We start from the raw sequence: 27,694 nt of genomic DNA on the forward strand, positions 1-27,694 counted from the left end.
AGAAAAGTTGTTGTCCTGAGAAATCTACAGTTTCTTTTTTCTTTCAAATTTAAAATAGCTGTTTCTTACAAAATTAGAACAGGACTGTAAAATTTTTCAATCAAGTACTAAAATAGCAGAGACTGGAAAATACAAATGAAGCGCGTTAAATAATTTTATTTGTTCAAGAATCCTTGAAAATAATTCAACAAGTCTTTGAAAATCCCTTGCAAAGTGGGCTTTAATTTTATTTCTTATTAAGTGTATAAATTATGAATTGTTCAAATGGGCAGTTTGTTAATCTCTTGTGACCTACTTTCTCACAGCTCAATATCCCTTCCCCTCCTTACAATGATCCTTATCCAGGAAACTTTTTATTTCCAAGGAGATGCACCGTGACTCCATGAGTGCCCTCAGAGTGGAGAAGGTTCCGATACGAAAATCACCAATGTATTGTGTGAGTTAACAACTAGATAGATAATAGATAGCATAGTTACAACCACCTCATACCTACAACAACAGAAATAAGCAGACAACAAACGAAAGAGGTAATAAAAAGGGGGGAAACACATATCTTGTTCGTTAATTAATTGCACGTATATTTCGAGGGGAAAAAATATACTTTTAGCAATTTATTGACAGTGAAGAACTTTTCATTGACAGTGACAGAATGGAGACCACCAGAGGCCGATACCCCCCCCCCCCAGATGATAAAGTTCTGAATTTTCTATAATTTCCTTTAAAAAAAAATCTTTACGTAGTAAAACAAGTGTTTTAGAATTTTTCCCCCGGGGTGGGAGTTGGCCTCCTTCGGGGGGGGGGGGGGGGGCCTGAAAGAAACACTGGAGCTAACGCAGAAAATTATTGAAACGATTGCAAATCTGCCGTGTTAAGCGCAAAAGTCGTATCTAAAGCTGAGTTCAAAAGAAGAAATTGCCGTTTAAAGTTTTGCGCCTCCCTGTATTTGATTCGGGTGCAATCTTTTCAGAATTTTCAAAAAACATTTTCAAAAAGACGTAGTATTTAGGTGAAATATGTTACAACGAATCGCCTGGTGACCGTAACTCAATTTTGACAGAAAGTGCAGATACGACTTATGTGCTTAGCACGGCAGAAATAAAGAAATTGTAACATCGGTTTGAACGTGCAGCGCATTTTATTGTAAACAAATCACGCCTTATAGGGCCTAGACTCGTAGCAGGAGATAATATATTAGGCTAAGCGTAATGAATAATTTTTTACGCTAAAAATATCATGAGAAATCTGAGAGTAAAATTTGATTCACAATAATGTTACGAGTAAATAAACAGCAGCATTATATTCTTGTGTACCAGTGCTTTCTGAGTTTTTTTTTTTTTTTTTGAAAAACATTTGATCAAAATAGAGTGAATTTAAGAACTCGTATTCAGTGATGAGTTGCATTAGAATAACAATGAACTATTTTCCCTTTTGTGAGATTTTGAAAAGGGCTCCAGTTCAAAGATTCAAATGCTGATGTGTATTTAAAATTTTCAATAAGCAAATTTTCTGAAATTTCTCCAATATCTGCTTAAGATTTACATCGGCTTAGGCTTTTTGTATGAGCCCTTTTTGGATGTACTATTTTTGCTTCCTTTTACAAGAAAGGAAGTATTGTATTCGCGAAAAAAATTTCACTCAAAAATCGACCTTAATTTCCATTTTACTCACCCCCGAATGAATGATAAGTTTTTTTTTCGACTCCACCACACGTGAATAAGTGTCTAAGAACGTATAGATACGCGAAATTTTCATTTTGACGATTCCTGAATTAATTACAACGTGTTTTCTCGTGACGTCTGTATGAACGTATGTACGTATGTATGTGCGTATGTGCGTATGTATGTCGCATAACTCAAGAACGGTACGTCCTAGAAAGTTGAAATTTGGTACGTAGACTCCTAGTGGATTCTAGTTGTGCACTAGAAATGAGACGGGCTCAACCCGGGCCCGATAGCCAGAGCCCGAGCCCGAAGCGGACTCGGGCTCTAGAACTAAAAATAGGTTTCGGGCTCGAGCGGGCTCAAGCACAGATATTCAGTCGCCGATCTCCATACAAATACAAAGCAAATAAACATTTTCCTACTGTGAGAAAATGAAAGGAACATTTAAATTAGTTCAATCAATGTCAAATTTACCCCCCCCCCATCCCCCCCAAAAAATTAACGCTTATTTATAGTGTTTTTTGCGATTACTATTGCAATATGTCATACAGTAATGCATTTGAAGTGGAGCATTTAAAGAAAATTTCGACACTTCTGTTCATGAAGAACATTTGACGTAACATTTTCATTAACAGAGAGATTATGTCAGACTGTAGAAGGCTCAGTTTTTGATACAAGAAAGTTTCCTTCGGGCTCGGATTTTGATTCGAGACAATATCACTCGGGCTCGGGCGGACTCGGTTACAAATTTTCGGGCTCTCAAAAATGAGCCCGAACTCATCTCTATTGTGCACCTCCCCTTTTGGTTCATCCGGGTGTTTCTAAAGGGGTCTTTTGCCTTTTTTTTGGGGGAAAATCATTGTAAATTTCGAAGTAAACTGAAGTGGTGTTATAATTTGGCGGACACTTGGCGATATATCGGCAGTCTTTTGGTCGCCAAGTTTTGTCGCCAACTTGGCAATTTTTTTTAAAAAATCTGATTTCAATTTGGCCTCTGTTGGTGATATTTAGAAAGTAAACTACTGTATCACATTAAAATTGCCAGTAATGGGGAAATAACATTAAATTGGGGTAAAAGGAAGTCATGTGATGCACACATCAGCTCGTTAAATAATGCAAAAGCACTCATACGATGTAGATCCTTAGAGTCAGTACGAGAACACAAATTCACTTCAGAAAATTTTCAGATTCGAGGAAGTGCTATGGGGAACAGAGCACAGTCATAGTAACAGGACTGAATAAACTATATCATCTTTATCTTTACTAATAATAAAGCTGAAAGTCTGTCTGTCTGGATGTCTCGATCTCTGTGACGCGCATAGCGCCTAGACCGTTCTGCCGATTTTCATGAAATTTGGCACAAAGTTAGTTTGTAGCATGGGGGTGTGCACCTCGAAGCGATTTTTTGAACATTCGATGTGGTTCTTTTTCTATTCCAATTTTAAGAACAAAAATATAAGATGGACGAGTAAATTACGAAACTATCATAACGTGGAATCGTAACATGGGCACAAGCCAATTGGCGAAATACGAAATTATCATAACGTGGAACCGTAACATGAGTACAAGCCAATTGGCGAGAAAATTCACCATACATTATTTACGAAATTATCACAACGTGGAACTGTAACATGGGCACAAGCCAATTGGCGAGATACGAAATTATCATAACGTAGAACCGTAACATGGGTACAAGCCAACTGGCGAGAAAATTCACCATACATTATTTGTAAATATACAGGGGAACCAAAAGACCTTTTAATTTTTCTATTACGGGCAAAGCCGAGCGGGTATCACTGGTTGACAATAAAGATTGAGGAGTTAACACTACGTGTTTAACATTACTGCCTCTTTTTGATTGCGCTTAAAATGAATCCAACATAGCAAATTACGCATTTTTTAAAATTAATTCTTTGATACCATGAACCCTGTCCAATTTTAATAAAACGACCATCGCCACAAGGGATCAAAGTCTGACACCCAGCATAGGCTTTCCCAATAATGTATTATATATACTGCATATATGTGCCCATGAGTGACGAAAAACATAAACAGAAAACAACGAATTATCACTTGCCTCGAATATGACGATTCATCTCTCTTCTTTCTATAGAAGTAAACATGGAATTTTTGGTAATGATTTTGAGTTTATCAAATATGGTTTAGTTTATAATTATTAAAGACGCTTTCAATTCGTTTTAGTTTAGTAGTACTTTGCGGCGTTTTTGGTTTCAACTCTGGGCGAAATAACTTTGCTCAGAGTTTTCCTTATTAGGACCCATGTTCTTAATAAGGTTTTTCTTTGCTGAAACTGCTGAAAAACATAATTGGGACTCAATTTTCACTTGGTTTTATTTTTTGCGCAATTCCTATGGGTCATCTGATGAATAAACCCAAAAGTTAAGCAATTCGATCATAAAAGAGCGAGATATTAGGTTTTGAACCTTAGGGTCGCCTTATTTGTCACACTTACGCACTTACCTCAAATAATAGCTAGGGCTAGGATGCTGTGAGAAAATTCTAATTCCTTAACCGTGAGTCGAAAAAGTTTGAGAATCACTGGGATAGACGAAACCTATATTCGCGCGAGTGAATATAGGTTTCCGAGGGTAAAAGCAAATATGCAAAAAAAGTAAGTTTCTGTAACTAGTAACTTGTCTACTCCTCAAAAATAACCCTTCTACAAATTTAACCGCAAAGAAAACCTTTAAGTCTTCCCCACAAAAAAAGAAGGCATCCTAAAACCCAAAACCCTCAGCCCTAAAAAATTATGATATCTAGTTTTCCCGCCAAGCATCTGCCAAACTACTATGCTCCCTGTTTTCCTCTTTCATCATAACTACTTTCGCTAGAACCTGCCCCTAAGAGCCACTCCTCACCGTGAGGATAGATCCTTTGAATTGTTTTCAATCCTGTTTAACGGGTAGCTTTTTCCTCACCAAGCAACTACTTCACTTTACAAAGCTTCCCGTCCAACAGAATTGAAATCAATTTAAAGGATCTATCCTCACTAGTGAGGAGTTGGTGATGGGGGCATGTTCTAGTGAAAGTAGTTGTGATGAAAGAGGAAAACAGGGAACATGGTAGTTTGGCAGATGCTTGGCGGGAAAACTAGATATCATAGCTTTTTAAGGCTGAGGGTTTTGGGGTTTAGGATGCCTTCTTTTTTGTGGGGAAGAGTTAAAGGTTTTCTTGGCACGGAATTTTTTACAACAGGCTTTAACCACTGAACCAAAAGGTCTTATCCCACACATGGACAACACGCATCTTGCCATTTATGCAGATGACACCTGCATACTAGCCTCCGCTCAGGGACTTTATCAAACCTTTTCAGCAATTCAAAACCACTAAACACATCTAGATATCTGGCTAAGGACTTGGAAAATCAAAGTTAATGCAAACAAAAGTATAGCTACCTGCTTTTTTACAAGAACAACTGAGCTTCCTCCTATTAAACTGCATCTTTATACCGACCCGATTGATTGGTCTCAGCGGGCGAAATATTTAGGCATAACTTTCGACCGTAATTTAACCTGGCGACCTCACATTGAAGAGGTACACAAGAAGTACCTCATTTCCAAAACACCACTAAATTGTCTCCTGCACAAAAAAAGAGTTTTATCAACGGATAATAAACTGCTCATTTATAAGTCCTGCATAAGACCCATTATTACCTATGGAGCGCCCATATGGGCGACTTCTGCAATCTCTAACTTTAACCGAGTTGAGAACTTGCAAAGAGTGATGGTTCGAGCGGCGTGCGACCCTCCCTGATACGTCCGTACTAGTGATGGGCATAATCGAGTTCTCATAATCGAATCACTCGATTATTCAAGATCATTCGAGAACTCGCTTACCACGAATTCTCGATTATCGTATCTCGAGTTCTCGAGCGATGAACTTCTGGAGTTCTCGATTACCACTTTTCGAGTTCTCGAGCGATGAACTTCTCGAGTTCTCGATTATCACTTTCCGAGTTCTCGAGCGATGAACTGCTCGAGTTCTCGAATATCACTTTCCGAGTTCTCGAGCGATCAACTGCTCGAGTTCTCGATTGTCAGTTTCCGAGTGCTCGAGCGATCAACTGTTCGAGTTCTCGCTTTGAACTTCTCGAGATCTTGAGTTCTCGAGATGTTGAGTTCTCGAGATGTCAATCACTCGAGCAATGTATTTTTCGACCGATTTGATAATATAATCGAATAAACCTCTCAATATAGTTGACTTCTGATAGGGGTGCCCCCCTAGAAAGGGAGGGGGGGGGAGTCATGGCGTAGCTTGTGCCATTGACATTTTTAGGGGCGATGTTTTAAGGGGTATTTTTCATTTTTTTGGGGCTCTGCGATACTGAGGGGGGTGCGTCTTTGACCTCAGGGGGGGTACCTCTGCTTCTGAAGTGATTCAGTTGCAGGGGCGGATCCGTCGTTTAGGATGTAAGAGGGCTGGCGATGAAAAGTTAATGATTTTACTTATGAATGGGCATGGTTTTTGTTGTCTTCCGAAAAAATTTGCATTGAACCCTTCCCCCAGAAAAATTTGGAGTGACTGACGGGCTGCGCAGCGGTGCCCACAGGGGAGGTGGGTCATGGCACAGACTACGCCATTGAAATTCTTAGTGGACGTCAGTCTTTTTTAGGGAGTATCCTTCTTGAGGGGGGGGGGTCCTGATTTTAAAAGGTGTGCCAGCACACTTGAGGAATAGATACCCTTGCGATCTAAATGGTGTTATTATTAAATAATTGTCTCTCGAATGTTTCATTCGAATATTGTTATAATTGAATGCATGCTGTCAAATGCTTGATTATTAAAAGATCCTTTGGGATGCTTTGGTAGTCTAATGATATGTTTGGTGGAAGTGAAAGTTGGGGGCGCTAATAAGGTTCTAACTTGAGAGGCATTAAAATTAAAATAATATTTCAGGTAAAAAGCGGAATACTTAAGTTGAAAACCTGAGGGGACGTCTTCCCCCTTACGTCCACCTTCGACTATACCATTGGGTAATGATACAAGTGTAACAGGTGTTAACAAACGTTTTAGAGTCCAAATATACACATTACTGCAGACACGTGTTTCGGGGTTTCAAGGAACCTTTTTTTTTTCAACGCAAAATAGTGAGATTGTGGATGTAGGGACATTACTGGATGTCTTTAGGGACCATTCATTAATTACGTAAGGGTCCTGAGGGGGCGGGAGTTGTAAAAATGTCTATATATTTGGGGGGAGGGGTTCAAACCCATTCTTTTGCAATATTTTCCAAGTCGATGTTTTACATTTGAAATTGCGCGGTCAAGTGATTTGACAGGGATTATATATTTCATTTGCGTCTCGAAAATAAATAACGTATTAGGATAAGCTGTTTTTAATTTGTTTTACAAATAATGAATAATGTTAAACATAATAAAAGAATCGCACTATGCATGGCATGTTTTATTTTTAATTAGTATCGCATCATATACAAAAAATGTCGAAAAAACATTCAGTCTAAATCCTAGTAAATATTTATTTAATTTCGATTCCAATGATGTTAGATTCGTTATTTTATTATTTTGAAAAACGAAATGGAATCTTACGTAAGAATATGGGGAGGGGTTTGAAAAATCTTCCGTACCCTTACATGGGGGGAGGAGGGTCCAAAATTGCCAAAATCATCCTTACGTAACTAATGAATGGCTCCTTATATGCAAAAGCTTACTATTTTGTTGAAAAAAGAGCACCTTAAAACTCCAAAACAATGTTTCTGCAGTACTCTATATTTGGGATACAAAACGTTTGTTATTTCATGTTACTTCTCGGCACAAAGGTATTTATTTATTTCTTAATAAAACAAGTTTTACTTCTGTAATTTCTAACTGTAATTCCTTCTTATGGGTGCAAATATGTTTTGACTCAAACTGTGGGATTGTAATTTTTAGGAGATTTTGTCTCTTTTGGGGGTATTGCTCTTGGGGAAGAGCTTCATAGGTGTTGCGCCTTCGCTCTTGGGATGGATAGATTTGGAATGATTTTAAAATCGAATGATTGCTTTTCGCTTGCTTCTTGCTTTATTCGAATGGGGTTATAGTTGAATCTTTGGCGTCGAATTTTCGATAATTGAGAGATTTCATAATAATCGAACGATATTTTTCGAACGAAAATTGTTAATTATCATATGAGCGGATTTATGGAGGGGCATGCATTGTGTGAGTGGCGGATACAACGGGATACATGGGGGTCATGACCCCCTCCCTCCCACCCTAAACCTACAGTATTTTTCAAAGTAAATATTTGAACTACTACTTCGTTTCATTGCTCATGAAATTAATTTGCAACGTTTATCTCCAATTAGGTGCCTTATTCCTGATCGATTTGATGCTTTTTATTGACTCCCAAACACGTTCAGACATTTTTCGTATCAAAAACGGGAATTTCGTTCATGGGGGTGGGGGGGGGGGCTTTCTTCAACACGACCCCCCCTCCCCCATAATGGTTTTCTGTATCTGCCCCTGGTGTGATTCGGCGGTGAAATCTTGAAACAAAGGGTAGAGAAACGCTTTCCATACTGTTTTGAACTTGACAGTTATTCAGATTAAATATGTACAATTTTTATTAAAAAGTGAGTGGTAATGATAATATGGGCGGGTCTTTGGGCGACACTAGCAGGTTTAAACTTGAGAGTTGTTAAACTTAAAAATATATTGAACTAGTATTGCACAAACTGTGTAATTGAGAATTTAAGGTGGTCTTAGCTCTTTTTCGGATCATTGTTTCTTAGGGGGAGGGGGAGGTGGAATTATCATAAGAGGCGCGCCATTGCTCACAGGAACAGACGAACACCTCTGACATTCTATAAGGTTTCAGAATGAAATAATTGCTTCTGAAGTGCTTTTTTTTTTCGGATGGGGTTACTCAGAGAGCACACTTCGTTGAGATAAAGGTTTTAAAACGATTGTTAACGCTGTGTGTTGTTAACGCTGTGACAACCATGTCAAAACGTTTGTGAAACGTTTTAACGCAATGTGTTTATAATGCAGTGGTGCCCATCCCCCCCCCCCCATGGCGATGACAATCATCCCTCAAATGCGACGAAGAACCCCCAGAACGAGAGCCCCCTAAAATAAGACGAAAAACCCTCTTATAAGTTACCCTCTCCTCTTCAAAACTTCAATGGCGCGGTCTGCGCCATGGATCCCCCCCCCCCCGCCCTCTCTCTCGTGGGAACCCTTATATAATATATTGCCTGTTGTCGAATGTTCGGTTATCGAGCGTCTCGGATAATTTGAAAATCCAATACGTAATCTGCTTTTCAGAGAAACTTGGTAATCAATTTGTCCTTTTTGAGGACCAGCGCACGGAAAATGAAGCGCAGCTACGAAACCTTACATTCCGAAATGGACCGTCGCGACCCAAAGCATTTTCAGCAGTTTTGCCTCAACACACTTTACAAAAAAAAAAAAAAAAAAAAAAAAACTCATAAAATCAGCACATCAATTGACTCCAAATTTTTAAGTTGAGTAAATAATATACTAATTAACATTTATGAAAATATAAGGAATATGACATTAAAAATATAAGGAATATGACATAAACAGAAGCGAGTAAAACAAGAAAAACATTTAAATTCAACTACGCACGCAAAAATAAATGCTACGCACACAAGAAGTCACAAATATCTTGCGCAAGGAATTAAAAAAAAAATAATCTGTATAAAATATAATTTTTATTAAAAAAAAATAGGTCAAAGAGTGGAAGCTAAAACTTATCCCACACGACAATCTTCAATATTTCTTTTTAATGCATTCAGAAACATTTCAACTTCACTCCCTGCACTTTTAATTACATATTTAAGTCAGCGAATGAAAAATGAAAATAAAAAAGAGCGAATCAAGAAAGAAAAAAAAATCATGAACTTCAATTCACTTCAAGCCACACTTGTAACTTTCAATGCGCCGGGAATCTCAATCTTCTGGAAAACGCAGCCAGAAATATTTTACCCTCCCACCTCATGTATCAGTCAGATTAATATAATTCCACTAACAAGAACACACACACACACACACACACACAAAAAAAAGCAATAAACAAGAATAAACGAGTCCTTTTGCGCAGAGCAACGATTCCCCTACTTGTTTACATTATTAACTTCATGTTTGAGAGATCGAAACCGTTCGAAATAATCACGTGATATCTGAGAATCATTACTTTAAATGCATAGCCATTCGAATAAATCACTCAAAATGAATGTAAAAAATATAAAAATCGAGAAATCAACCCGTTACACAAATTGAGATGGAAGGGAGAGGGGGTGATAGCGTATCATTTCAATCACTCCAGGGAATCCCACTGAGGGCCACCAAGAGTCAAGGGCCCGTTACCAGTTTTTTAGCCGCCACCCATAAACTTATAAAAGTTTATACTACTCCAAGCCGGGTCGTCCAAATGCCGGGCTCCTAGTTTCTGATAAGCTAACAGTAGTGTTGACAAGCAATGAATACAATAACTTCTAAAAGCCAGGAGGGTTCGCCCCTTATTATATACCCCTAAATGAGAGGCTTAATGGCACATTTCTATTTCGAGCGTACCCCTGCCAAAACAACTCGGGAATTCAACTGTTCCAAAAGTTAAGGGTATCCCCCCACTCCCTTTCGCTGGGCGATATGGCGCACCCTATCAAATGTTACGGGGCATCCGTCTAGAAAGAGCTCCCCCAACTCCCGAAATGAGATTTAAAAATTTCTCAAAAAATCACTTCAAAAAATTTCAGTTTCGCAGGCTGCGCTATGGATCCCTCCCCCCTCCCGAAAATGAGATTTAAAGAACCCTCTCAAAAAACTTGACCTCAAAATTTTAGTGGCACTGGCTGCGCCATGTCCACACACCTTCCGAAAATGAAATAAAAAACACTCTAAAAAAACCGGCCAATGGCGCAAGCTGCACCATGCCCCCTCCCCCGTTTTAGAAAGCACCCCTGTAGCAGTAAACTCAATTCTGGAAAAGCTCAGAAAATGAACTACTTGAGTACTCGATTCAAACGTCTCGAGATCTCGATTTGAAACATCTCGAGATCTCGATTAAAAACATCTCGACATGTCGATTCAAAAGATCTCGAGAAGTCAATCGCTCGAGTACTCGATTATAAAGATCTCGAGAAGTCAATCGCTCGAGTACTCGATTATAAAGATCTCGAGAAGTCAATCGCTCGAGTACTCGATTCCAAAGATCTCGAGAAGTCAATCGCTCGAGTACTCGATTCCAAAGATCTCGAGAAGTCAATCGCTCGAGTTCTCGATTTCAAAAGATCTCGATTATCAATCACTCGAGTGATCGACTTGAAGAGTTCTCGATTATCAATCACTCGATTATCAGAAGTACTCGATTACCGAGATCTCGATTATCAAAAGATCTCGATTATGCCCATCACTAGTCCGTACAGACAAGCTGGTGGAAGAGGTTGGCCTCCCGTCGCTCGCTCCACAACTTTTGCAAAAAGCTCGCCATGAGATTTCACTACAACATCCCCCGTGTCGGCAATCCACTACTTCACAATCTTCCAAATTACGATCCATTGGATCCGGCAAATTCTCGCAGGCCTCGTGCTCTGCTAGTTTAGTTTCAAATTCGAAACGGGGTGAGTGAATCCCTTCTAGGGTTCACTTACCTCGTTTCGACTCTAGTTATTGTGCTACACTCTGGCTGGGAGCATGCTCCTATCTATTTTCATTTCAATATTTTTTTTTTAAATTTCTTATCAACATTTTATCATTGTCTTAATTTTTTTTATTATTTTTATTCATTCAAATAGCCTAGAAATCCCCCAAGGGGAAAAAAGTATAAAACTTAATAAATATGTAGAAAGCGAAAAAAAAAAAAAAGAAAAAAGAAAAAACCTTAAACTGATTTAAAAAAAAGAAGAACTTTAGTTGAAATTTACTTTGAAGAGCCTTCGGCTAACCTTAATGGTACTCCCGTTAGAGGAAGCCACATCTCTCGTACATCCACGCAACCATCTTCTGCGCCAAAATAAAGCAAAAGTTAAAAATTAATTTATATAATTTAAAATTTAATTACCTGAGATAATCATCTCTGCAGAGTATGAGACCGGACCGCGTGAAACAAGAAGATCCGGCATCTGCGAGCGTGATCCGGCATACGCTGCACCTGAGGCATGACGTGTGCCAGTACCTGTCCATTGCGTACAGCAGGTATTTGTCGCGAATACTTTCGCCGCAGTCCCAACAGTACTGCACGGGGCACTTCTTCCGGTATTGGTTTTCCATCGAACTGCAAATATTTTTCACTGCATCTGAAACTGGAGAAATTACAGAAGTAATAAGTAAAGATGAAAGCTGCTCAAATTTTTGAATAGTTCTAGGTTAATATAATTGTCCTGAAGCTGAAAAAAAAAATGCCTCGCCTCTCGTCCGCTCACCGTCACTGCCCCCCCCCTCCTCCTCGCAGGAGGAGCACCCGTCTTCAGAAAGGATAGGACAATAACTACGGGCAAATGAAAACAATGAGCAACCATGAGTGATCAAATAAAAAAAAGATATCCTGTATTAATTGACTACTAAGGATTAAAAAAGTGGCTACTAAACTGAAAGGGTATATCGACCACGGCGACTCACTAAAAATTGAATTTTCAGATCTCTAGAACCATTGGAATGACGCGAAAACTGTACGATTCGAATTTCTCCCATATTTCGGTGAAACAGTTTCTTTCGCATTATTGCTATTACTTGCGGTATGTTTTTTTCCTGCAAAAAGTGTGACATTTCAGCCGTTTTTTAAACATAAAATTTTTTTGAAACGTCCTAGATTATTTCCGGGATTTCACGGGCTGACGCCAGTTTCCAGTGAAAAACATGTATTTTTGCGAAAGAGCTCACCGGCTCTCTACAAAGTCCATAAATGTCGATTTCACACAGCTGTGAGGTGTGAAAGACATTTTTAGCTACCAGTGTAAGAATAATATATTCAGCTTCTTCATTAGGTGTTTTGCCTTTAGCTCAGTTACGACCCTCCCGGATTGATTAAGCCCCAAACAAGGGCAAACTGCAGTCTCTGGATATTGTAACTTTGGAAGCAATTACAAGCTGTTACGGATTGTTGGCAGTTCTGTCTTAGCTTTGACCATACATGCTATAAAAACTTTCCTGGTAAATCAGGAAGGTGCTTAGCTTTTACTATAAACATATATAAATTGTTACTGAAGGTTCCGAGTTATTCCAGAAACATTTTTGGCTTTGATTTCAGGTAAATTTCAGGAAGGTTACTGACTTTTTACGGGAAACTTTCCTGTTTTTTGCCAGATATGTTACCGGCAGAAAATAGGCACATTAGCTGCCCATTATTTTCCTGGAACATTTCGAATTTTTTTTTTTTTTGAGCAATCACGATTGCTCATTGTTCTCACTTGACCGTTTTTGATGTCCGTGCCTTTTTCAGCTTGAACCAGGGACACCAGCACCACCGCCCACCGACCTCCTGGCGGCTCCGAGCACTGTCTCCTGGAATCTGTTTCTCCTGGTCGATGGCGTCTATGCCCTACACACACGCGCGCTCATACACACACACGCTCATAACCACACATACATACACACAGGTCTACGCACACACACATACATACACACAGGTCTACGCACACACACAAGTCTACACATGCACGCACGCGCGCCTACACATACATGCCCGCACACTGACACACAACTATACACACGTAACTGCCCAGGAGGAGGGTAGGCTTGGGGAGACAGGAGCTGTTTCTAGAAACAATAGCCCCCAATGAGTAGGGCCCTGTCGCAATTCGTGATCGCGAAAAACATAATTTGAATTCAAAATTTCAGAATGCAAGTTCATTTTTTTTTCTTTTTTAATGTGAATGGCTTGCCATCGACTAAAAGGTACCCGTTAGAGGTAGCCCCCCCCCCCAGAGCCCTTTTTCGAAAACGAGTTATAACTGGAGAGCCAACAGTCATACCAAATTGATGTTGCTCCCAAGCAAATATTCTCACAAGCTTTTGAGCATCAGTCTACTTTCGGTTTAACATGCGGATAGAAAAATCTGTTTTCTACCAAGTCGAGTAAATTTTGCGTTGAACATTTTGAAGCTTATTGTGAAGGAATAATACTTTGTTAAAAACAAATAAATATATAAATATAGCAGAATTTTATCCTTTTTTGAGAATTGTATTTGTATGGACAGAAAAATTATTCAATTTTGTTGCACGTTAAAAATAAATCCAAACTTGCCGACGGGGCACGTTTATGCATTTTCATCGGGGCACATTTACGCACGTTCTTACTGTGTCTTACTACTCTGTCTTACTTCTAAACGGGCCTCGGATGCTTTTTTCGCTCTGAACTTTTTCAAATCTTTAGTATTTTAAAGTTATTTAGTTTTGAAAATCACCATTCATTTTAAATTAAGTAAAAGATTCGTATCTTATAGCTTACAATTATATAGTGTTGTCTTCATGATTGTTCAGATTTAACTTTATACACTATTCATCCTGTAATAAATTTTCTTTATTTTAAAGATATAAGACATTAAGTTCAAAACACTAACAGAACCACGTTAGACGTTAAAAATAATGAAAAGGCTTATCGATTATCCAAGTATTTTTTCCAGTAGGCCTTCCACATCATCACATATGTACTACCCCAACTGAGACCGTTTGAAAAGTAGAACCAAAACTTTAGAATAAGGAAAGGAAAAAAAAATAAGGATGCTCAGAATCCTAACTGATACTTCGATTAAAGAAGCCCTCAGACAAGAGCAGTTAGAAGCTACAAAGAAAAAGAAAATAAAAATGGGCAGAGTAAAACAAAAAGGAGAAATTACTTTAAAATTTACAAGTTTGAATTGAAGCAGAAATAGAAGCCATCAAAGAAAAATGTATGAAACCAAAACCTGCGACAGGGAAAAAGTTAGTACACTCTGTAAAAAGGAAATTAATGAACGATTCTGTTTACGAAATAGAAAATTGTGCTTGCATCTATTGTTTGAAAGCACACAACCAATCGAATAAAAAAAGGACAAGACAGGGTTCCATGATGCAAAACGCAGTCCCATGATAAGTATGCGAAAAGAAATACTTTATTTTTGTTAGTAAAATCTAACAGTGATGAAGAAGATGACTAAATAGTTTCTGTTTTTAATGAGCAATAAGTCCTATGATTTTAGGACTATAAAATGTTCTTTAATGAATTCGCAACTCCAACAAACTATAGGAGGCACTGCAGCCATCGTCTAATGGCGGATGAAAAAGGCAAAACAAACGCACGCCGTAGCGTACAAAATGCTAATAAGCCTAGTATTTTTTGTTTGTTTGTATCTTTTTTTTTTCTTTTCAAATTAATTTTTTAAATCTTGTGGATATTCTGGCCCACGTAGAAAAAAAATAGAAACTAAGATGCATTACTAAACGTCAGAAATAAATACAAATCACGTAGTTCATAGTTCTCAAGCAGCCATTTCCATGATTTTGAAATCGATGTTTATGAATTCTTGATAGAACTGAATTTTCATTGTGGCCAAGACTAACAAGAATAACATTTATGTTTCAAATTTTTGAATTAAATGCTTCAATTCTGTCATGCTATGCAAATCATCAATAAAACTCTCAGGGATATATTGTGGTAGTTTTCTTTTTAATTGTTTTCCCACTTTTTTGAGCAATCACATTGCTTATTGTTTTCATTTGACTGTTTTGAATTCCTATGATTTTATTTTCTCTCCACCTCCCTCTGCAGCACCACCGTCGACCGGCCTCACGGTGCTGCTCCTCTCCCGGTTGCGTCCATATCCCACACACACACACACACACACACACGCATACATAAACATGCCTACTCACACAGCATCACACACATGCACACATACGCACACACACACGCAGATACCCACACACTCATGCCTGCATACAGATACAAACACACACGCCTACATACACACACATGCACACGTGATTGCGAAAAACATAATTTGAATTCGAGATGTCAAAATTCAAATTAATTTATTATTATTATTATTATTATTATTATTATTACTTATCGAATTCTGTAATCTTTCTACCATTTTAATCCACTCGTCGTAAAAATATTTTAACTGACAGGCGAAATCTCGCCAAGTGTTCTTTGCTCGCACAATATTAAAACCCTAAACAAATTTTTGAGGAAACTATTCAAGCCGGTAATGGAAGTAAAACAGAAGAGTTGGCGTACTATTCGGGCGATTAAAATTCTCAGATTTTGTGTTTGATAGTTCAAATTCTAAACGTTCTCTCTCGGTTAAACATTTTTCATTTCGTTCTGCGATAATATTTTCAAGAAAATATTTTGCATATTGTCATTTTCAACTAAATGCTGCAGTAAAATAAGTTTAGTTAAATGAACTATTTTTAAATTAGGCGGAGATGAAAGCCTTAAATCTTCAGCTAATTTTATCAAATCTTTCTTTCGAGCTTTTAATGTGTCATACATGTACAAATTCACAAAACAATAAAAAAAAAATTTAACTGGTAAAACTTGATCCTCTTTCAAATAAATGCTTCGAAAAGACGAGCATTATTCGTTGTTAATTTCATGCCAACGCGAAGTTTTAATCCAGAGTTTTCTTTTGTTTGCACTTTCGCTATTTACGACAATCAACTCACTTTTTAGAGGGAAATAATGAAAGCTAACATTATTTTGAGAATCACGAGAATACTATTAAGGGACAAAACAATTTCTATTGCTGAAAGCAATCTAAAACACATCGAATGCGTTAATAAATACCCATAACAAACTGCCTGTGTTTACCTCAAAAGACACAAATGGGACGCAATGTTTTACCTTTTTCTGTAATTTTGTAAATCACCGCAAGGTAGAGTATTCGAGTTGCAAATTATTTGAGATTTTTTTATTTTTAAAGTGTTTTAAGGTAAATAAAATATTTAAATTTGGTTAAATATCTATTTTACTTACTCCTTGTTGTCATTTTTAATATGCTTAATCGTGCCCCACTCGATGCACGCAACAGACTTGAACTCAAAAAAACATTTTTTTTTACGGTTAAAAATTCAAGTTGAACAACAACAGAATATACAAATTTTGACTTCATTAACTGCTTCGTGAAACCACAATAACTAAAATTTCCTAGGTTCAAACATAAAAATTAGAAAATTCAGTGAAAAAAATACTTGTAAATGTGTCCCGGTCTACCCTACTCTGTTCCAGTCAGGAAGAAAATACAGCTAAAGTTAAAATTAATGATAATACAGGCAATTTTCAGAAAAGGACACTCATATTGTAATATTTTGCTATAAGTCAAAAATTATTTTTTTTTTATTATAAAATGATAAAATTATTGTTATTAAAATTTTAAATATTAATTCAGATCTTCTAATATTTGAAGCAATATTTTTTTTAGTTAGCATTTTTAATACTTTGCAAATTAATTATGTACATGCGGGCAAAGTGGATAGAGCGAAGTGAAATAGTTCCGTTCGTTTACTCACTCAATCAGTTTCAAAATCACTTACGGATTCATTTATTAATTCATTCATTTGCATTCCTTCATTCATTAATTCACTTTTTCATTCATTCATTCATTCTTTATTCGTTCACTATTTTATCTTCTCATTTATATTTCTTCATATTATTAAATATTTTATTTATTTAATTATTCGTTCATTGTTTCATTATCTTAATTATTCATTCTACCTTTCATTTACTCATTCATTTGATTAAAAATATTTTTTATGACTGAATAGAACATTTTTCATTCGGAAAATATTTCATTTTTTACTTTGCTCCATGGAAAAAAAAAGAGGAAAAATTTCAACTTCTTTTTGAAGGCGTAGAAAGGTCTATAAAGGACCTACCAAAGGCTTACAATGGGCCTACCAGGGACCTACCAAAGGCCTACCAAGAATAAAAAATAATGTTTCATTGCAAGTCTTGTTATAAAATACAACGTTCTTCCTTTGTGTAGTTTATTTTTCAAAAGAAATTTCCAATTTGTTCATTTTGAAAAAACTCAGCCACTTTAGCTATTTCACTTTGCCCCACATTCCCCTACAGAAAAACCTTAGTTGATTGATCTCTCAATGATCTAAGATAAAGTCCGCACGAGTTAGCCTAAATGTTCGCTTCTCAGCTAGCGTATGCATTGTAAGGAAAAACCTCTTTTACAGAAAGCAACAAAGCATTTTCACGTACGCAACAAGTTCGCATCATGATTTCCGCATCGATACGCCGAATCTTGCGCGAAAGAACAGATTAGTGCATACATTTGGAAAAATGAAACTTTTTTATACTTTATATCAAAGAAAAAACAGGGGAAAGAAAGCAAGAAGTGAAAAGGAGAAGTAAATGAGTGTACCTAAATCTTCACTTTTCTGCTAGCGTATGCACTGCAAGAGAAAACCTCTTTTACAGAAAATAAGACGCTTTTTTTTTTTTTTTCATGTTCGCATCTTGATTTGCACATCGGTCGCAGAACCAGTGCGCCACGGAAAGTATTGGTGCATGAATTTAGAAAAATTTGACTTGTTTATGTATTTATGTTTAAAAGAAAGGAAAAAAGAAAAGAACAGCATTATAAATCAGTTTTTGCTTTTCAGCTACAGCGCAACTCTGAGACTTATATGTTTTAGTGTTGTTCGAAGGCGACTGTATATAAAGCAAAGAAAAAAAGACTTCAACAGAAAGTAAAAAAGCTAACTTTTTCATGATTGTAACAAGTTCACATCATGACTTGCGCATCAATTGTAGAACCTATGTGCATCGGAGAAGATTGTAGGGTTTCAGATTTATGTAAGTTATGCTCCCATTTTTAATTAGAAATGGAAAAAAACAAATAATAAGAAACGCGTTGATTCAAAAATAGTACCAATTTGCTTCGCTACAAAGGAAAGTTATAAATATTAAGGTGCAACACACACAACTAAGCACCAAAATACAGTAAAATTAAGCTCCATTGCTTGTAGTCAATAATTTTTTTCATTTTTGGTCCACGTATTACTAGTTTTTTAGTTCATACATGAACTTTTTAAGGTATTCGACTAGGTTCGGAGCAGTTTTTTTAATGAATTAATGGTTTTTTTAGAAGCAGAATGATCTTAAAACATGTATTTTGCTTAAAAATAAACCATAATATCAATAACTTTTTTTAAATGGGTGATTTTTTAGCAAAAATGACTGAAAATTACCAGTTAGGAGAAACACTGTATTAATAAAAATTAACTAGCTATAAACAATTTGCTTAGATTTTTTCACATGTATAAATATTACGCATGAAACAGACCGCAGGTTAAGAAATATTTCAAGAATTTTAAGTTTTATGACAAATTACGTGACTTTATCCAAAAATTTCTCAAAAATTTGTCACCTTTTTTCGATAAAAAAGCCATAAATCAAAAAATATTTCATCATTTACATAATCTGTGGTCTATTCCACTCACAAGTACTTACAAGACAGGCATGCCAAATTTCATGCTTGAATACTGAATAGAATTTGCAAAATCATGTTTTCCGTAGCCAGTATCGAGAAATAATTGCATTCTTCAAAAAACGTAAGTAAAGATTAGACTTAACACGTATTATACTGCAGACACTTAGTATTCAAATGCTTATAACGCGAGTTCTAATTCGCGTAGATTATGAAACCAAAATGTTTCATAATCTTAAAGAATGGGGCTGTTGAATAAAGCTATTTTGAGAAAAAGTGAATTTTGGTCGAAAATCGCCTTTTCAACGTAGTCGGATACCTTAATGCAATGTTAATTGTATGCATCAGCGTCTAACAATCGTAGAGACTTATTGAAGAAAACTGTTAGAAGTTTGCTTATGTACGAAATTTCTCAGTTCACTTACTTATTTATTGCATTAATTAAATAATTTTGAAACACAGTTAAAAATACTAATAAATAGCAATATAAGCACATTAAATTTTTGGTTTGTAATCTACATCAAGAATCTAAGACCAGCATGGCTTTTGTCCGAAAACATTTTATGTACACATTCTAAGAAACAAAACTTTAATGTGTATACATTTATGAACCTTCTGTTTATGATGCCCCGTCCCTTTATTCTTTTCATTTTTCTGAAAAATAAAAAATTAGAAAATTCGGCACGCCTTCTCTAATTTTTTTAAAGCATTTTTTCAAAAATAAAATGAAATGGCTTGTATTTATATGCATTAATTAAATTGTGTTCAATTTACTGCAGGGAATAAATACACTTTTTAGTGCGTTCCGGAAAAAAATCGGTCAGAAAATAAAACCCTCCCAAAAATTAAAAAAGAGGAAAAAATCACTTTTCTCAGTCATTATTTACAGAAAGTTGTAAAAGATCACAAAGCAGAACTATCGCACGTGGACTGTCAAAACACCTTCTCCCAAACGAGCTGTAATCAATATTGACACTTGCTTAAGGTTGACTGTTCATTGAAAATAGAAAATTTAAGTCTGATTGACGCCAAACACATGCTCATAAATTGCTGTATGTTGTATTTCGCATTCGTTTTATTTTTAACATAACTCTACAGGCATCACAAAAAAATTGATTGCATCCCGAAAGAACTCCGGCAGCGTTACTTTGACACAAAACACGAATCTTTGTTTTCGAAAAACAAAACAAAACACGCACTTACTTGAGGATAATACTGCTGTCCTGACATCCACGCTCGGCAAACTGGAACAGCGTTGAATATTGGCTTTACCCTGCCCGTCGACAACATTAGTTCTGACTCATCTAACATTCGCCCGTCATTTAATTGGATTCCCGCAGCGCCATCTATCAACTGGGGGAGGTAACTATTCCGATTGAATAAGCGGGAAAGACTCGCTCTGTTGATTGACGTGCTAGGTACGATAAATAATGTAGCAGTTTGGGGAGAACTTTAATTTATTCTTTGGCAATAGCTCGAAAAATCAATGCTGATGAAATCAGCTTCTGTAAGTTCGTTGTTATTTTAGTCTTGCCCTTTTCCCCCACACATCAGGCTTTTCATCGAATCATTTCATTATGCTTTATAAATATTTTTCGAACATGAGAAAGTCAAAACGCTTATGGATAGCATTTTATTGCTTAATTTTAAACGCTCGGCGTTAAAGGGCATTCAGTATGATACTTTTGTTTGATTTCTTTTCAGAAGTTTTGTCCATAGATTGGAAAGAGGAATCTTCAAATACATTTGAAAAAATACGATAAAAGCATTCAGCCATTATTGTTGCTTTATTTAACAACTAGTGGTACCCGCACGGCTTTGCCCGTAGTAGAAAATTAAAAGGTCATTCAGTTCGCCTGTATATTTACAAATAATGGATGACGAATTTCTCACCAATTGGCTATTGTTCATTCGCTCTCCCATTCCACATCATGATAATTTCGCAATTTACTCGTCCATCTTATGATAATTTTGCTCCGGAAAATGATCTTAAAAATGAAAGTGAAACAGAACGAAATCGAATTTTCGAAAAATCGCTTCGAGGTGCATACCCTCATGCTACTACAAACTAACTTTGTGCCAAATTTCATGAAAATCGGCCGAACGGTCTAGGCGCTATGCGTGTCACAGAGATCCAGACATCCTACAGACATCCCGACAGAGAGACTTTGAGCTTTATTATTAGTGAAGATGAAATGTATTTAAAAAAAAAAAGGCTTTTGAGGAGTGTGTTTGCTTCTGGACCCTAGAAACGCTTGCGATTGCATTTATTTATTCAGGTTTAGTTTTCATGTCGCATTTCATCCGAAAATCTGGCAATCCACAACAACCGCAAACTGCAAGCCTCCTACCCTCAAAACCACAAACCAATCAAAATTTGAGTACATCATTGTTTCCCACAAGAGTATAATTTGATTAGCTCTTCGATAGTTAATGAGTCGGAGGTAGTCATTCAGGTGAGTATTTAAGTCTTCTTTATCGACTTTTACTTCCTTTTGCGAATGAGGTTGTTTCCTTCAGTCCAAAGTACTACTTTTAGTCATTAAAGTTGATTGAATGAGTAAAAAGCTAATTATAACATGGAGCCAGAAAAAAGTTTTATTTTCCCAACAGTTATTTTTAATTTCATTTTTTTAAATGTCCGATTTTGGAAATAAAACGTCGTCTTTATTACGTCACAAGTAATGTACTTTGGCACGCTACTCCATTGGCGTGCTTCGGATGGTTTTAAGCATGCTCTTTTAAGAAAAAATACTTTTAAAATTTTGGAAACAACCCAATTAAAAGGTATTGCAATCACAAAAACGTTTTCACTCAAATTTCGGTCTAATTTTTTCATTTTACTCAACTCCGAATGAATACTGAGTTGTTTTTGGTTCATCTGCTCGTGCATACGTGCCTATGAATATATGGGCCGCTGAAAAGCACAATTTCACCATCCCCGAGTTAATTATCACGCGTTTTCTCGTGACATCTGTTTGCGTATGTTTGAACTTGCACATTTTTATAACGGTATTCATAGAACGTTGAAATTTTGCACATAGGGTCTGCATAGGATTTAGTTGTGAACTTCCTCTTTTGGTTGCATTCCGATGCTTTAAAAGGCAAGGGTAACCCTCTCCCCTCCTCCGCACAAGTTAAGCGGCTCCACCCCTCAAATAATTAATAGAGATTGTTTAGTTCTTTGGTAATTTTACGCAAGAACACATTGTACAGAACAAATTGCCCCAGAAAAAATTACCAGCTAGCCCTAAGGAACTTCTTGCCCCTATTCATCTGTGTTAGCAGTGGAGTAAACAAAACGTATATAAATTAATATTATATGTATCGATTTGTTACCGTGAAAGATCGAAATAGGAGAATGTCGACTTTCACCAAGATTAACCGGAAATATTCTGACTTTCTCCAAAGACAGAAAGAGAAATGTGAAATTTTCTAAGATCAATACATGAATCAAAATATCTTTCACACTTTGATATCAAAATATGAAACTTTCGGAGGATCATGTTTATTGCTCCAGAACTTGATTACCTGACCTTGCAGTGATTATAGAAAGTAGCCAAACAAGTAAAACAGTTCAATGTAGCACAGACAAGGCAGATGTCTCATTGGACCGATTAAAATCGAACGCAAAAGTGGATCTGTCTAGGCTTTGCCAGGGCCCGATCAAGCCAAACTGGTGCCCAGGTCCTGAGTAGATGTTGGTGCCCCCCCCCCATGAGAAAATCCGCGCAATTTTAAAGTCAATGTTTCATACTAGAAACCTAATTACTAGAAACTACATTTTAAAGGAACATTACTGCATTTGAAAGGAAATCTGGGATTGGAATACCAAACACTTGATAGTCACCAAACTAATCACAGTTAAAATTGCCTCTTAAGGCGAAAAAGAGTTTAAAAACAATTTAAAACTGCAAAAAAAAAAAAAAAAAATCTTACTAATTCTGACATCAAGCTTTAAAAAAGCTTCTTTCTGGCTTTAACAGAGGCAAATGTGTCGATCAAATAATTGAAATCTATGTTTGATGTCACAGAATTTTCAATGGTCAATAAGGAAAACGCCTGTAAATTATCCTGAGAAACGCAGCTTCTCAAACGATTTTTTATTCTTTTCAAAAATGCAAAGGAACGTTCACTGGAACTCTGCTGATAGGGGTGAATCCACACTCGGAACTGTATGTGTAATGTTTAGTGATCTTGTCCTTTTAAAATATTCTCCAGGAGAAGGGTTACCTTTTGCAAAAATTTGAAAGTGTGTTAATTCTTCTGGAAAATGTTCATCTATGTCATCCGAGTAATTATTTTGAAATTCCAGGACACGGGGGGACAACGACTTCTTTATGCGAAATGTTTTTAACTTTATGAGGTTTTGAGCTTATTTTTTAAAAAAAATTGAGCTTCCTCTCCCTTAAAGTTGAGAAAAAGTAAAATGAGCTTTTTTTTAAAAAAAAGGAAGTAAGTAAGTGAATTTATGCTAGGCTATTTTGGTGCCACTAAATTTGTGATGCCCAGGTACGCGGACCCGCCTGACCTTGCGTTAATCAGGCCCTGGGCTTTGCCTTTCTAGCCGCCATTAGTCGGAGACTGCAGCTTCTTCTTTGTGAGTTTAATCCGGTTAAACCGTGTGTAGGACTTTCCTTCTCCGGAGGTGTAAACTAAAAACGCAAGTAACCTTCCTTTTCGCAACAGTCGCTGAAAATAGTAATTAGAATATCATGGATGTACAATAAACTCTTGGTTATCAGCGGGATACGGTGAAACGGTAGCCGAGGATAAGCGATTTCGCGGATATTCGTGTGAAGTTGTACAATAGGTAGAAAACCAATACCCAGAGCCTGATTACCGCAGGGGCATGAGGGGCACAGGCCCCACCTCTTAGATTTCAGGGAGGGCCCAAAAGCCCCTTAATTTATCATGATAATTAAAAATAAATAATGTTTTCACTTATAATCTAGAGTACAATAATATCATTGACATTTCTGCAAATGCTAAGACAAGCAAAAAATCTCTTATCTATATATATATAAAAATGAATGTTTGTCTGTATGTCATCCATGAACTCAAAAACTACCCGGCAGATTTGACTGAAACTTTCACCGTTTGTTATTTTTGGTACTGGGAATGTTTATAGACCAGTTCGAAAAAAATCCGATCGATAGTTCCTTTTTTATTCCAATTTAAGTCACAATCCATTGGATAAATACGAATAAAATTATCGGCTGCAGAAATTAATTCGCGTGAAAGATCTCATTGATAAGAAGTTAGCTGTTGCCATTTTTCTTGAGTTTGAACAAATAAATTCTTTCTTTATTGTTTTATGGCTTTTCATGCAACGGGGGGATTTAAAACTTTTTCTATTTGATATTTTTAGCGATTGATTGATCTTGCAAACTGCGTGAGTACAAAATTTGAGTATAGTCACGGCTTCACTTGATACTTGGACCGATTATTATGAAAATTGCTATATATATATATATATATATATATATATATATATATATATATATATATATATATATATATATATATATATATATATATATATATATATATATATATATATATATATATATATATGTATGTATTTTTCCATGGAGAAGGTGCATAATATGCTCATTGAAGCCACTCGCCACCAGGTGGCACTGCAGAGTAGCAACTTCTGCCCCGTTCAACCGATTGTCATGAAAATCAGTATTATGATGTATTTTTTTGTTGGCGTAGCAACGCGCGTCGGGTACAGCTAGTTTGTTGATAAAATTCCCCTTAAAAACTTGATCTCTTTACAAATCCTAAATCCACTCCAAGTTTAGGCTGTATTTACTATTAAAAGTTATATCATAAATAACTTTGATATTTACGATTTAACGCAACGGGCAAAGTTTAACCACATCTTATATAACTATCGTATACAATATCTCTTCTACTTTGTAAATGTATAATACCCTATTGTGATATGAGGTACCACCAAATCCAGCATGATTGGGTTAATACGCAAGTATCGATATATTTTATAGCTTCATTATATAGAATAAGCGGGAATGGGGTGGGGGGGGGGGGCACAAAATGAATTTCATGCCTAGTGTCAAAATCATAGTCTGGCTCTAGTGGGCCCCTGAAATAGAACTGTTCCCCGCGTCCAATATCAGAATGATCGGGCTCTGACAATAATAGTACATATGAGAGCAAAAGAATGCATGAATACTGACACACATTTAAACTCTCGAGTAACGATACTAGAAACTAGCGATTAAACTAGTAACACTAAAAGCGATAACTATACTAATGATGAAAATGTATGTAAATCCGAAAAAGAATAGCTCATTTCTGAAAACGGACCAAGAAAATCAAACAGATCAACCAAATCAAATCGAGATATGTTACGCCAAAAACGTGTAAAGCAGGGAACTTTTTTTTCTAACATAACTGGTCCGTCACTTGTTTACAGGCATAAGGACTGTAGGTGCAAAATTTGAGTTTCAACTAGTCAAGGTTTCGCTGACCGAGGAAATTTTGATGTCATTGGTAAGGAAGGGAGGAAAGAAATAAGAATGTCTAAAAATAGATTTTGCACTTGTTAGGTTAAAATCAGTATTTTCTACATTTAGAAAGTCATCAGCATAAAAATAAATAAGCAAATTTGCAATAACAATATCCACCCGTGGATAATCGGGAGTTTATTGTAATTATTTGCACTAACTTCTTTTATGGATCGTCCGCGAAGTATCGTACCATTTATGTAGTCAAAGATGGTTTTTTGTTGTGATTGAAGACTGCACTAGTTATCATAGCTTATTAGCTATTGAACCTTTTAATCATATGTAATTTTTCTAATTACTCCATTGTGTTAGTATATTATAATATTACTCCACTTATTAACTGAGCCTTAATGTATTTATTTGTACTTAAAGGGTAATAATTAAACTTTAAAATAAAAATTATCAATGCTGAAAAGTAAAATAAGCTAAGTTCGTTTTAAGTTGAAAAGAAAAAAAAAACTTATTATTCGGATGATATTGCTTAGTAGTCTTTTAAATAAACACTTCTTTACATTAACAATTGTTATTTTTTTAATCACAAATTATGCATTTGACAAATTACTCGTCTCGAAACATTGTTAATCTCGAAATCATCGTTAGATATCGTCGTGCTAATATCGGAACAGCTTGCTTCAAGGTGGGGCAAGTTGTTCCTTTTTGGCTTAAGATACTATAAAGATAATTTTGAAAAAATCTTTCGAAATGCAACTAAAAAAAAAAAAAGTATTATCATCAAAAGGGCATAGATGACTCGATTTTAGTCTCAGAACAATAGTTCTAGAACTAAGTTTAAATAACAAATTTTGAGCTTGTTTGAAAAACAGAATTTGTAGCCCCGTTCTCCCTTACGGATTTTCAAACTTGTCGTAGTTTAGAAAATAATCAAGAAATACCGTTTAGGAAAATAGTAAACTATTTAATCAAAGAAAGAGGCAATACAATATGTACATTTCTGATTATACATTTCTAAACAAAATTACCATTACTTGCTGAACCTAAAGGAAAATGAAAAATATTTGCAGTTTTTTATGAATGGGATGGTTTCCTTCAGTCAAAAGTTCCACTTTTAGTCATTGAAATGGATAGAATGAGCAAAAAAATTACATGGACCTAGAAAATACTTTCATTTTCCCAACAGTTTTTTTCTAATTAATTTTTTAAAATGTCCGATTTTTCAAACAATGCGTGGTCTTTATGACGTCACAAATGATGCAATTTGGCGCATCTTTCTACTACGTTTCCACGCTATGATAATCAAGCAGCGAATTAAAATTGCGCTTTACGCTTGCTATCAAACATATCGTTGCCAATGCACGTGAGTAAAGATGCGAATTAAATATTTTGTTCTGTGAATGGGCAACATTGAATGGCATTTCATCATTTGTGATGTCACACGACAGAAGTGTAAACAATGAAAGCGCACAGATTTAAGTAATTTTTAAAAAATATTAAACTAAATATTTTTTTAAAATGGTCAGATCCTATGTTTTTAAGCATGCTCTTTCAGAATTTTTTTTTTTTAAATTTTGGAAACGACCCCATTTTGTGAAGAACTGCTATTAAAAAAAATGAACGAACTTGTGGAAAATACATCGATTTCACTCAAAGAAAGTTGAATTAATTTCTGTAAAAAAATTGATTTAAACTCATTTTAAAAAATCACTGATTTTCGGCTAACGGAACTTTAAAGTTTGCGTTCGGATTTTCGATGTTCGGATTTTCGATGTTCGGATTTTTGATGTTCGGATTTTCGACGTTCTACTATGCCTTTGGTTCCAATTAGAGTCCCTATATTTCGCTGTCAAAGATTGTAATCAGGTTTTGAAAGTTTTCTTAAACGCTCTTTCTTCTCTCTTTCCATATTAATGCTTTAAAGTTGATTAATTCATTTCTCGAAGTTGAAATTTTTATTCACACTAGATACCCACGGAAAAAAATTCTAATAACTGATAATTATTGAATGTCACACCATAATACATGGATGAATCATATAAAATATTTAAGAACACTGCAAGAAATTTTGGTATCAAATAAAGATACTGGTAAAAATAGTTTTGAAACAATCACTAAATTTTTATGCAAACTAAATGAAA

The 27,694-nt window shown here is 36.0% G+C and overlaps 1 protein-coding gene across 1 annotated transcript in view; it reads right to left on the reverse strand.

The window, feature by feature from the left end:
• Positions 1-20,342, reverse strand: part of LOC129234451 (LIM domain transcription factor LMO4-B-like) — a 56,735-nt gene extending 36,393 nt beyond the window's left edge. Inside the window, exons 1-2 of the mRNA XM_054868454.1 lie at positions 20,269-20,342; positions 11,703-11,943 (exon numbers count right to left, since the gene is read on the reverse strand). Of these exons, the coding sequence (XP_054724429.1) occupies positions 11,703-11,911 (209 nt within the window). The 5' untranslated portion in view covers positions 11,912-11,943; positions 20,269-20,342. The remainder of the gene's footprint in view (positions 1-11,702; positions 11,944-20,268) is intronic.
• Positions 20,343-27,694: the final 7,352 nt, after the last annotated feature.

The sequence above is a fragment of the Uloborus diversus genome, chromosome 1 (assembly GCF_026930045.1).
Source record: "Uloborus diversus isolate 005 chromosome 1, Udiv.v.3.1, whole genome shotgun sequence".
NCBI classification, from domain to species: domain Eukaryota; kingdom Metazoa; phylum Arthropoda; class Arachnida; order Araneae; family Uloboridae; genus Uloborus; species Uloborus diversus.